General features: G+C 36.7%; 1 protein-coding gene across 1 annotated transcript in view; it reads left to right on the top strand.

The window, feature by feature from the left end:
• The first annotated feature begins 3,156 nt into the window (after positions 1 to 3,156).
• The window catches only part of LOC102800493 (uncharacterized), a 32,609-nt gene continuing 21,891 nt past the window's right edge, over positions 3,157 to 13,874 (top strand). The window contains exon 1 of the mRNA XM_085500033.1: positions 3,157 to 3,395. Within this exon, the coding sequence (XP_085356159.1) occupies positions 3,256 to 3,395 (140 nt within the window). The 5' untranslated portion in view covers positions 3,157 to 3,255. The remainder of the gene's footprint in view (positions 3,396 to 13,874) is intronic.

Consider the following 13,874-nt stretch of genomic DNA (forward strand, 5'->3'; position numbering starts at 1 on the left):
TTATGTCTCTTCTTCTGGCTATGAAGTGATCATTGAATTTTTCTTTCACTGAAGAGTATTTTGGCCAAGCTACTGCCTGTTCTCCTTCTTGTGGTTCAGGGGCTGGTGGAAATTCAAAACTATTGAAAATTTCATCTGCACGGTTCCCCATACAGTAGATCAGTGTGTCTATTTGTACGGATTGCTGTTTATCACCAAGCAGAGCGGGAACGCTCGAATCTCTTCATCCATGCTTCCCAATTTTCCCCTTTGAATGAAAACTGTTCTGGAGGGGTTATTTGAAACTGGGTAGCCATATTCGATCACACTATCACCTCAAAACTAACGTCAGTGGGTGATTTCTCTAGTCGAGCGTACACGGGTCAGAGTTCATTGACCTCACGAATCGAGATTGTCCGCTGGCTTCTCGCAAGTAATACTATGAATAATCACTGAATAATTGTGACTAGGATACTTGATATATGATTAGATCACAGGGAGCCCAGGAACTATAATCAACTATCAACTGTAGTACGCAGTCTCTATGAGCGAGGGGGGGTATCGACTGGTATCCAGTGTAAGAAATAGACAAGGGATGAAGGCTCCAGCCAGCTCACATTTTTTAAACTCGAAAAAACAGACGAAAAAAATAAAAAATAAAATCTAAAAAAAATACCAGGTTGAAGAATATTAGTTGCTCCTTCAAATTTCGCCAAAGCCTTACCTACATTTTACCGATATCTGCAGAATAAATCAAGAAAACTACACAAATTGACTCCATTTAGGTAATAATAATAATTTTATTAACACTTACACATTCCCCGGAGGGATTGGCAATGGTTACAAAAGTTTAAAAAAGAATAAAAGGTTACAAAACAGAAAATAGATAATAAAAAAATTAAAAAAAAAAATCTAAGCTAATACATTACAGATAATAGCTAGTATAAAATTATGATACTACGATAGATAGAAAACAAAATGCAAAACTCAAATAGTGAGAGAAGGTTGTCACTGGGGTTGCTGTCTTATTTCAAAACACTTCTTTAGGTACCTTGCTACGGGGAGTGTTAGGCCACTGTTGTTTAGCAAGGCTATGAATTGAGTTTTTAGCGGCAAATTTTTAAAGTGTTGGATTTTGGTTTTTGCTATTTCGAATAGGACATTTCTTTCGGGGGTATATCTTTTACATGACATCATGAGGTGATACTCATCTTCTACTTCATTTTTATCACAAAGGTTGCATAATCTATTAGCAAGGGGTATTCTTTTGTGTCTGCCAGTCTCAATTTTCAAGTTATGGTCACTGAGGCGGAATTTAGTTAAATTTAGGAATTCCTAACGGTTTGCCCGAACGCATGGCAAAGTTTGGAGGCGTGGCCTGTAAGCATTTGGCAACAACCAATCACAAAACTGGTTACGAACCACATCGCGGTCACGACTCGGTTAGCCTTGCTCAACTGGTTCGTAACCAGTCTTGTGATTGGTTGTTGACAAATGCTGAACAGGCCACGCCTCCAACGGTGTCGTGCGTTCGGACTAACCGTTAGGAATTCCTAAATGAAGTCAATTTGTGTAGTTTTCTTGATTTATTCTGCAGATATCGGTAAAATGTAGGTAAGGCTTTGGCGAAATTCGAAGGAGCAACTAATATTCTTCAACCTGGTATTTTTTTTAGATTTTATTTTTTATTTTTTTCGTCTGTTTTTTCGAGTTTAAAAAATGTGAGCTGGCTGGAGCCTTCATCCCTTGTCTATTTCTTACACTGGATACCAGCCGATACCCCCCCCCCCCCCGCTCATAGAGACTGCGTACTACAGTTGATAGTTGATTATAGTTCCTGGGCTCCCTGTGGTTACAACGTCGTCTGCGTATCTCCACGAAGCACCCCGAGTTTACCCGAAGCACTCCGAGGCTATAAATAGCTAACACAACAACACTGGCGATCAGCCGTGTTTTCGCCAGCATGGTACCCCAGACCATTCGTCCCGGTGTTATCGCTATCGCCACACGAGACTCCAGCTTGTCTCCTATACAATTTTCCTTCCGCCCACTTAATTTTAATATTCATATGACCTTTACACTGACATCGATAGCCAATCGCATTCGACCGCGGACGTCACTCTAAATAAACAACTGAATAAATTAATATACCATATTTGGAAGATAGCGGGTAAATTCAACGTTGTTGGTGTGTTCCTTCGGGTTCCGAAGTCGCACGAAACGAGTTCATGTTCCGTTATCTTTCGCAAGTAAAACAGGTCGATATGTATTAAACATGGCATTTGTTTTCTTGTTTTAACCCCCTTATTACGCAAGCTTCCGTCGAAGTGGTGTTTTTTTCGACGATTTGTGGCATGTTGCAAAACGAACGAAACATTGCGGCATTCTTAGCGGTGGATAAGGGATCGACTATGTCGTCACATTTATGTCTCGTTTGAAAGAGAATAAACAACCGCTCAGAAAAATATGTTGCTAATATTTAAGTGCGGTGCCTTGAAATCGCCTGCCCGACGTCCAAATTTCAAAAGGATGTTCGATTTGCAATGACGACCGTTCATATGTACTAGGCGACGTTACTAATTACTACTAGGGTCGGTGTTTGCATTAAGAATTATAGAACAAAAGATCAGCAAAGCGGTGCTTTTGTCGGCGATTTTGTCAAAGGGAATATTGATAAAATGTTGCAAAACAGAATCGCGAGTTGGGTGAAAAATTGCGCCGGCGGCATTCTCAGCGATGTCAGTGTACTGGAACTAACTCCAAGTTTCGTTGCCGCATTCACCTGATCCTCAATTAGCGCAACTAGCGGTGAAATTACCAGTATTATTGGGTTTGGATCTAACCCTAGTTCTTTGATGACAAGTGGAAGAATTTGGAAAATAAGCGATTTTCCGAAACCAGTCGGCAAAAAAGCGACAGTATCTTTCCTGTTACATATAGCTTCAATTGCGGACAATTGTTCTTCTTTGATAGAGTTGATACCATCGATGTGTTTTAAGACACTGTCCACTGCTGACGCGACAATTTCCTTAGAAATCATTTTGATTTGATTTATGGATGGCGAGCACCGACACTCCGATCCGACGAACTAATCAAAACTAAAATGGCGCGTGTCATGTGACTTTGTTTACTAAAGATAGCGTGGGTGTTTGATTGACACTCAACTCATTAGTATTCCACCAATCACAGCTACATCTACTTTCTGGATGTGCGCAGTCAAATTGTATAGGAGACAAGCTGGAGTCTCGTGTGGCGATAGCGATAACACTGGGACGAATGGTCTGGGGTACCAGCATGGCTTTTTCTTACGGGGAAGCTGGTGCGAGAAAACATTTCAAAGATAAGTCACGGTTGTTTAGAATTAATGCGGCGTCACTGTATGCTTGTCATTCCCCTGGCTCGTCAGCTTACTTTGCGTGAGTATTATTATAACTGTTATGTTTTCTGATCTGACAAGGTACTATTGCTAGCCCTGCGTTGATCGGGCGAATTAATGGCAATGCCCTTGCTGCAGTTTATGCAGCTCTCTTGGTCGTGGTATACGTTGCGGGGCGACCAGAGAGCTGCAGTTCCCTTCCCTAAAGAAATGCACAGATTTTTAAATATGCCAGTTATGTATCATTAAAATTGTGATTGTAATAAAATTACCTCGACTTGCAGGAAAAAATAGACAAATATGTTCTCACAAATATATCTGTTACTGATTACAGCAAGCTTTAAGCAAATTTGCCCGTGTAAATGAGACTATTTCACGTTAAAACTGTGCCGAAGTGAAACCTCCGATTGAACGCCGCCATTTTGAAGCCGACCTCTATCACGTGACTTGGCTCTTTTAGTGACGAGTGTAATCACGTGACTACAGCAGACGGCCATCGGCGCCTGTCTGGGACAGCGCTTCATGTGACGAAACAACGGCAGGCGGCTTTTTATAATTTTAATTTCATTTCACCATTAAGTGACTCATCTTTTTTTGAAAAAATCAAATAAGTACATGTATTATTAAAAATATTTTTTTCAAGCAGTTTTATTTATATATTGTGAAAAATCTAAAAATAATCTTGTAACTTGCCAAAGAGTGTTACAAGTGACAGGAGCAGACAGCAGACAGCATGGAATTCACAAAGGACAAAATTGTTGAGTCTTTTGACCAGAATCTGAAAGATATTTTTAAATTTTACCTAAAAGCTCAACAAGTAGAAGGTACTACTTGTATTTCAAATAATATACACACATTGGCCATATTACCAACAGGGTATGGCAAAAGTATGATGTATATTTTACCACCAATGCTCCTCAATATTATGCGGAAAGAGACAACAAGCCAACGGGGTAATGGGTTTCAGCTTTAGAACATTCACTAATGCATTGTCAACAGTTTCTGAGGTTTTAAGTCTAGATGCAATGGATTGCCTGCGATACCCTTTAACTTTCTTCTGGAACTCATCTCCACAATGAATGCAAGAACCTGCCATTCTCAATTTTCAGTTAAAATGTCAACTGCGCATGCTTCGTCATTGTCATGTCATCAGGTCACATGACAGAGGTCATCTTGAAATCCGTCGTTCAATCGATTAAATTACGTTCGGTCTAATTATACACAGAAATATATACTTTTCAAGAAGAAATAGTCCTTCATTTTCGGTCAGTAGATACCTAAGATGTTTGTGTTTGCAAGGATAACTTTTATTCGTTTTAAATTTCATTGAAATCGTTCGATAACATCAAAAATAGCGTGCGCCCCGGGATCCCGGGGCGGCGAACTGTGCGGTTCTCAATGGACGCGATCTGCAGCTCTATGGCCGCAACGTAATACCAAAATAGCTTAAGCGGCCAATAAGAGCTGCAAAACTGCAGCAAGGCAATGCCCCTACACACAGTAGACTTTTACGCGATCGATCCTTGTCTATTTACCGTTACGGCACGGTTCTAGAAGCCGTAACTACACACGAATTGGTGACGTCACAAAATACATGACCTTCATTGGGGTCGTTTCCTCGGTATATACGAATTGGTATATACAAATTACAATAAAGATACTTAAGACATTACACATAAGGTAAAACAAATCACGTGACAGTGATAATAACGGTAATAAATCCTAGCTTAACAGTTGAACAGAACGATCATATAGTCAGTCGGGTCACGCCGAGGGTCAAGCACTTTGTTGCAAAATGGCCTTGTGGTTGAAATTGGGTCATGGCATGACGGGTGAGGAAGACATCATTAAACACTCATAAAAACGGGGAAGTGGTTGCATATTATGGCGTAGCCAACATGGGAAATTAAAAAAAACTCTCAATACAAATGACATGGGTTCGAATCACACTAAATACACACTCACCAGAACCGAAGCAATCAGAAACCAGCAATCATTTTGGCTTTCCCGGTCAACTCATCGGAACATTGGAGTAGTTAGCAAAATTAACACCACTCAATGACCAACGTCGTGGCGTGGTACACAAGCGGCCATCAAAATTAGCTTGAAAAGACAGTGGGTTCGAGTCCCGCTCAGAGCTACCGTAAAAACGTAAATCAAATAAACTGAAATCCCTCAAACCTTAACAAGTAAACAAAGAACGTCGCGAAAAAATAATAAACTTCACAAAACTCCACCATGCAAAACTGAATGAATAAATAATAAAATAACTTGCGTCTTAAACTGGACGACGTGCAATTTGTTCAACAGTTTCCAAGTAAGATAAGTTTTGTTGAAGTGTCGATGGCGTTCCCTATATTACAAAAACAATTCAGGCAACAGACGAATATTTTCTATGGTGTTGTGGAATTTATACTGTGTCTGCGGAATTGTTGATTGAGGGTTCGAAGTCAGCAGTTAACATTTTGTTGGAAAGTTTCACAATTAAATCAAATATCCAATGATACCAGTATATTTGTTTCATTATTTTAACAACTTGCAATGGTGGAAGTTGGTCAAACACGAGTTCTTACACCTAAATATGTATCAAATATTTGTCCACACATTTATTCTCTCAATGTAACAACCTTGTAGAGGTGGAAATTAATTAAACGACAGGTACTTACAAATATAATGGTCAATATTTGTCCACACATTCATTCTCTCAATTTAAGAACTTGTAATTGTGTAAAATTATTAAATGAGAGTTGTCTACACCAAAATAAGTCGCAAATTTATTCTCGCAATTTAACAATTTGTAATTGGTGGAAGTAAATTAAACGTGACTTTTCTACACCAAAATAAGTCAAAAATATTTGTCCACACATTTATTCTCTCAATTTAACAACTTGTAATGGTGTAAAATAATTGAACGAGAGCTGTTTACACCAAAATAAGTCAAAAATATTTGTCCACACATTTATTCTTGTAATTGTAGGAATTAATTAAACGTGAGTTGTTTACACCAAACTAAGTATTAAGTACTTGTCCACACATTTATTCTCTTAATTTAACAACTTGTAATGGTGTAAAATTATTAAATGAGGTCTACACCAAAATAAATCTAAAATATTTGTCAAAACATTTATTCTCTCAATTTAACAACTTGTAATTTAGGGAATTAATCAAATGTGAGTTGTTTACACCAAACTAAGTATTAAATACTTGTCCACACATTTATTCTCTCAATTTAACAACTTGTAATGGTGTAAAATTATTAAATGAGCGCTGTCTACACCAAGATAAGTCTAAAATATTTGTCCACACATTTATTCTTTCAATTTAACAACTTGTAATTATGGGAATTAATCAAATGTGAGTTGTTTACACCAAACTAAGTATTAAATACTTGTCCACACATTTATTCTCTCAATTTAACAACTTGTAATGGTGTAAAATAATTAAACAAGAGCTATCTACACCAAAATAAGTCAAAAATATTTGTCCACACATTTATTTTTTCAATTTAACAACTTGTATTACGTAATTGTAGGAATTAATTAAACGTGAGTTGTTTACACCAAAATAAGTCTAAAATATTTGTCCATACATTTATTCTCTCAATTTAACAACTTGTAATGGTGTAAAATTATTAAATGAGCGCTGTCTACACCAAGATAAGTCTAAAATATTTGTCCACACATTTATTCTTTCAATTTAACAACTTGTAATTATGGGAATTAATCAAATGTGAGTTGTTTACACCAAACTAAGTATTAAATACTTGTCCACACATTTATTCTCTCAATTTAACAACTTGTAATGGTGTAAAATTATTAAATGAGAGCTGTCTACACCAAAATAAGTCTAAAATATTTGTCCATACATTTATTCTCTCAATTTAACAACTTGTAATGGTGTAAAATGATTAAATGAGAGTTGTCCACACCAAAATAAATCTCAAATATTTGTCCACACATTTATTGTCACAATTTAACCACTTGTTAATAGTGGAAATTACTTAAACGCGACTTGTTTAATCAGTTGACATCAATGCAACTTACCCGCAGACAGTGCACAACAGAGTATCATTATTGAGCATTTATTAACAGGAACGTGTCTTGGCATTTGCCGGGTTAGGGTCGGGTCAGGTATGGGCAATGCAAATGGTAAACACCCAATTGGGAAGATGTACACTAGCGGGTTATGGCATGCATATAGTTTACACATTCAAGTAAAAACACAAAATTTGTGGACAATTGTAACTCAGTAATAGAAATATGTTGTATTTCTATATATATACACACTATATAGTCTTTAATATCAAATGCAAATACATCCAGTCAATCCATTGTGGTCTTGTGGGTCAGTTGTCTACACAGTGATCAGGAGGACCAGGGTTCAATTCCCATGCCTGCTAGTCTTTTCTCGCAAACACTAATTTGCAATAAACCTAAATATGAAAACAAATCATTCATTTGCATGACTATCCATATAGTTCAGTGGATATGTACAATGTAGGCAATGTAAGAGATTGCTGGTTCGAATCCAGTACGGTTAGCACGATTTTTGAATGCTAGTGAAAACAGTGCTCCTATAAGTAGGACTTAGTTTCAGTTCGTACCACTGATATTTTCTTTCTCACTGGAGTGTTTTGCTTCACTCATAATTGTTGTATAAATCCAGTACATTTTACCCCGCAATACCCCGACCCCATACTCGCTATATTTTACCCCCTTCCCCGTACTCACTGCAAATACCACCCGTACTCGCTATTTTCTGAAAAGTACGTCCCGTACTTTTCACCCATACTTGGCTCATTTTGGTACATTTATATACCTCCTCAGATCCATATATACATCAACCCGGAAATTAAACCAGGCAATCAACATTTAAGGATGTAGTAGACTTTCATTGGGCAAAACAGAAAAAGCTTGATATAAATATTATAAAAGATTAATGACTAACAATTTTTACATGCAACACTCTATCCAAAAATTGTGATAACTCTAATGTCAACGTTAAGTCACGTGACTGCTAAATAAACGAAATCGATTATTCTGCTATTTCTACTGTTACTAGAAAACGAAAACAGTTAGCCAACACATTTTTATGAGAAAGGGAAGACTATGAATAGATGTTCTCAAACATAATGTAAAATAGTTTCTGAATTGTTTGGTTCTTTTACAAAGTGGTGGAGAAGAATTCTGTTGTGGGGGACGATACATTGCGGTTATGGAAATATAACGAAAAATTAGTATGCAAAATTTTCTGCTACACAACCAGCACCAATCACCACAGAAAAACGACTTAATAAAAACTCAGAATTTATTCACTAACTGAAAACCCGCTGGCAATCCGGAGACTTACAACTCGATATCAACAATATAACACAAATTGTAAGAATGATACAGAATTGGCAGTATGCCCTTGATATACATCGATAAACTCTTGACCGTGTAAGAAAATTAGTGGGAAAACTTCTAATTGGATGAATATAAAAATTGAAACAAAAGAACACACTGCGGTGGTTTCTACCACGTTCACATTCATGTCATCGTCTCACTTCAGAATCCATATTTTGAAACAATGTATAAGTCAGAATACAGTATTATTGAACTTGTATAAAACAAAATCAATAAAGCAATTAACAAATATTGCATGTTTCAATTACAATGCTACATAGATAAATGATTCAGAAATTACTCCGACATCTCATGGAAGGTACTTAAGCTTTATAACAGACTTATTTTTTTTTGGGACATTGTCTAGCTCATCTTTGATGTCGATGATAGTTTGCGATTGTTTACACAAGTAACAAGTTAGCGGAATATGATACAACCCTGCAGATTTTTAAATGTGACCATAGAATATATGCGCATTATGAAACTACGGTCATCACACATGTGCACTCGGTTTGTTTAGGTGTGAAGGTTCAAAATACGTATTTCACAACTGGAAATGATGAACGTTTGACTTCACAGATTTCACATGTTTTAGTTATTAGTAACTGCAACAAGAACAAAATTTCGAGTGGCTACAACAAAATTTCCTAAGGACTCCTAAAAATATTATCACAGAAAAAGTGTCAAGGCATGGCTTTCTTTTGATAATATCTTTTCTGGTGGTGTTCGCCGATGCCCGGTGGTCGAAAATTTCAATAGTTTCGGGCATCAAACCCACGCAATGACAATAGTTCCATTCAATAATGCAATGGTTATTGTAACAGGCAATTATTGATTAAGTCTCATCACCATTACAAATACAAAAAGATTCACGATAGTTATCAGTTCTTCTTCAATCGATGTTATATCTGCCAATTTTTCATTAAAGTTCGCCAAGATCTCCGGAAACAACAGCATTCAAACTTGACGCCATTTTCAGTATTGTACATGCGAGGTTCGTCTATCGCTTCCGGACATGCTCTGAATATTACTGAATGATCAAGACTAGCATAACCCATTGTACGAAGGTGTTAAGAGCTAACGAGAACCAATGTTTGTGAACAAACATTGACAAACGATCATGGCGCAAAGCTAAAACTATAGCGTCGTGCTCCTTCCGTCAGTACCTTCCATTGACATCTGTAATAAATAACGAGAACCAATGTTTGTGAACAAACATTGACAAACAATCATGGGGCAAAGCTAAAACAATAGCGTCGTGGCTCCTTCCGTCAGTACCTTCCATGGACATCTGTAATAAATTAGAGTGCTCTGTTTTCACAGGTCAATTAGTCATGAAATATTACTGATACTTGACAAAGATTATACATTTTGTTTTCAATTGAGTTCAATCTCTGAAAAAATCAATGAAATCAGACAAGAACTGTTTGCGTAATCGTGATTTATGTGGTTTTAAACACGTTACTTTTCAAAGGGCTGAAAAGACTCAAAAAACAAAAGTAGCACAGTCAAGAGGATATTTTTTTGTTCTGTGCATCGTATTCAGTTATTTGTTGATGTTTAAGATAGTTACTGTGTTGGTTTTATAAAAATCTAAACAACCCGTTTGGTACATGACGGATAGAGTTATGAAAAAAACGATAATTTGAAAAAAGCAACATGAAAACAAAGTATGGGCGCCCTTGAATAAACAGTGTAATCACGTTATCAATTTAAGTTTATTTGCTTGACAAGCTAAATTTCGTGTGTTATACCATATCACAGCAAACAATTCTGTATGTACAAAACGTTATATGTGACCGTTAAACTTAAACACTGTCATGTCTACGCTCCCTTTCTTGCAACTTTCTCGTAAGCCACGGCACGTGAAGCAAGTGAAATAGTCATCAGAGCAGAACTACATAAATGAGATGCGAGTACGAGTATTTTTACTGAATATCGGCGATGAAAGTTTTGTTGTTGAATATTAATTAAAAATCGTAATTTAAACAAGCCATGCATGGCACAGTCCCCATTAGTTATCAAATTTAAGATATATAGTTTTGTTTATAGTAATATAGCTGGAATATAACCATGTCAGGAATATGATTTTTTAACATTAAAATGATTGACATTTGTATCTGATCGTCAAACAAGTACTTGTCCATATTGAGAGATATTGCTCTGGAACAGCATTCAAAATCAGCCATTTTGAATACATGTATATATATAACATGATGTATAACGAATATATAAAATTTGAATATAATCGGTCAAAGCATTTAAGAGATATGGCTCTAGAAGCGCAATCATTAAAGGGGAACTAAATAGAGCCTATTTTGGTGTTTGTATTTATCAAGTTATGTATATTGATTATAAATTTGAAAAAAAAAATTTAAAAAATGATTATCTTCAGAGTTATGATGATTTAAATATGAGAAACCATAAACCTGCGAAGGACTTCCGTTTGCGCCATCTTGCCATAAAAAAAACGCCCTCATGTGGTATAAACAGGTAAGGTAACAAAGCATGATGACGAAATAGTATCTGATTAAATATAAGCAACTTAGGGAGCCATAGCTGGCTGGACTGGTGAATTGACTTCTAGTCTAGGTTGTTTCGACTTTTACGTTAATGTTATTTACAAGCATATCAACATACAAACATTATGGATGTGCGATTGATCGAGACAGGCATTTTGTTTTGTTTTTTGTCTAACTGTCTAATAAATGCTGTTTCCAGTACTGCACTGTGTGGCGTGCAAATTATTCAAAGTATGGATGCTGGAGTATGCAATCTTGAGTTCGTAGGGTGGTGGTGGAAACATTTTCGTCCATGTATTCACGGGGCTGCACTGGCAAATCATGGGACAAGCGTCACAGAAACACCAAGCAGATTGTTCACAGACTTCCGTGTAATTTGAAATAAAACTTTCATCCGAACAAGGGGCATCGTTAACGATATACTCTCATCACTCACACTGGACTGATCTGAATCTTCACAGTATACCGTACTTCCCTGATCATAAGCCCGGGGGCATGAACACGTAAAGGAAAAGTAAGGGATGAGCTTGTACTCGAGGACCAACTCAGAAAAAATGATTTTGTTTTGGGGTTAAACACTGTAACCATCTTGCAAACAACGAAAAATCATCCAAAAAAAAATATTTGTTCACCACACCGGGCTCGGGGAAAATAATGCTTATTTTTGAAAAAAAATGCGTCATTGATTTGAACGATACTTACAATGAAGAAACAAACATGTTCATAAAAAACACACACATTTTATTACAATACGATTTACATACCGTCTGAATTTACGGTGAAATAATGGGTAGGGTCTGTGAGGAAACAGTGGACGAAGGCATTTATCATTATCTTCGTTTTGGTATGTTTTCGATCGTACGCAAACTCTCGACGCAAAACAATTTTCCACCATGAGGTTTTTCAGCACGATTTGACCTGGAACAACTTCCTTTGACATAACAGGTCATGTCTTTCATTAACCAATCAAAATGATGTGTCGTAATGATGAAATTTTCCGATTATTGACGATGATTATTTAGCGCAATGCGGAAGCGAATTACCGCAATGTTAAAATGCGATCTGTAGCACTGATTGCAACGAAAAAAAGATGATTTTTTCCCCTAAAAACTGGCGATTCGCAATTTCCGAGATATAAACAACGGTTAATAGTAACCATGGGTAAACTGAGTGTGGAGGAAGAATTTAAACACGTTTCTCGGTCGCCAACATGTCTCATCGTTCACCCTAGGCCTTTCATGATAGTCTCAAAGTAAACCATGCCCAATAACCAGGTACACGCCTTGACGATCACATTTTTGGCTTTTCGAAGGCTACTACTCAAAGAAATATGGATTACTCCAGAATTGCAACATCGATGTTTATCCTGAGTAAATGACAGAATAGAAACGATGCGAATCACGTTGTGTACGTTCGCCATGTACTCTGAACTTGAAATTAATGCGAGTTTTCTCATAAAACTAAAAGCATGAACCAAACTAACATGCCAATCACGATTATTATGAAATGAAACACACCTTTTACACGCATATTTTAAAGAATATCGTCGACGCCCAGTAAAAACCAATAAATAAATACCAAGTAAAAACATAGGGATGGGCTTCATACTCGGGAGGGGCTTACGATCGGGGAAGTACGGTACTTTAACGCAATTGGGCTTTCACTCTCAGAATACTGTGTTTCAAACGCATAAGGCTCTAACCCAAGTTTTAAAAAGCACATTGTACATATAAAAGTTGAGTTTATACTAATAGTACACAATGCTTAGCAGCACTTCAAATGCCTATCCAAGCTACAGTTATAATTAAAACAAAATTAAACCACTGCAATATTATTTCGAATACAGTTTAGAATATACACAACTATAAATTAAGGCCGCATTTAGGTTCGCTCTAAAACAAAATGGCCGCCAGTCAGCCATTTTGAATCCAATCTGAAAAATAAAATGATGTGCATCAGGAACCCATAATGTCTAATGTATGTACCAAGTTTGAACGAAATCCATCGATAAATGCCAGAAATGTTTGATATTTGATGATTTTTTAGCTCAAAAATGGCCACCATTTGGCCATTTTGAATAGGATCGTCAAACCAATATATCTGTCTATCTATGACATGATGTATAATGAATATTTCAAATTTGAAGACAATCAGTGAAAGCAAGTCAGAGATATGGCACGAGAACCACATTCAGTCGGCCATTTTGAATCTTATCTGAAAAACATTATGAGCTCCAATTAAATGTGAAGTTTTTCAACATTTTAGGACATTTGTTGACATTTTGACTTGATAGTCAGAAGTATTAGGGTACAGTGTTGCTGCCTGTACTTTGAATAAGGGAGTCAAATTTATCATGGACATAATTGGAGACTTTTTCATCGTCACAACTCAAATCTGATGAAACCTTGTTAATATTCAAGTTCATTGTCATTCATGCCTACTTTAAACAGTGACACATTCTGTTACATAACTCAAGTACATTGTTTGCTGGGCTCATTCATTATTCATTGCTATTAACAAAATGTAATGACTGTGGCAGAACCAGGGGAGTGACATTCACTCAAGGCGATCTACATCTGTGCCAAAGTTGTTAAGCAAGCGTTTCCCCATACA

Source organism: Saccoglossus kowalevskii, chromosome 6 (genome assembly GCF_978046115.1).
Source record: "Saccoglossus kowalevskii chromosome 6, keSacKowa6.1, whole genome shotgun sequence".
Lineage (NCBI taxonomy): Eukaryota > Metazoa > Hemichordata > Enteropneusta > Harrimaniidae > Saccoglossus > Saccoglossus kowalevskii.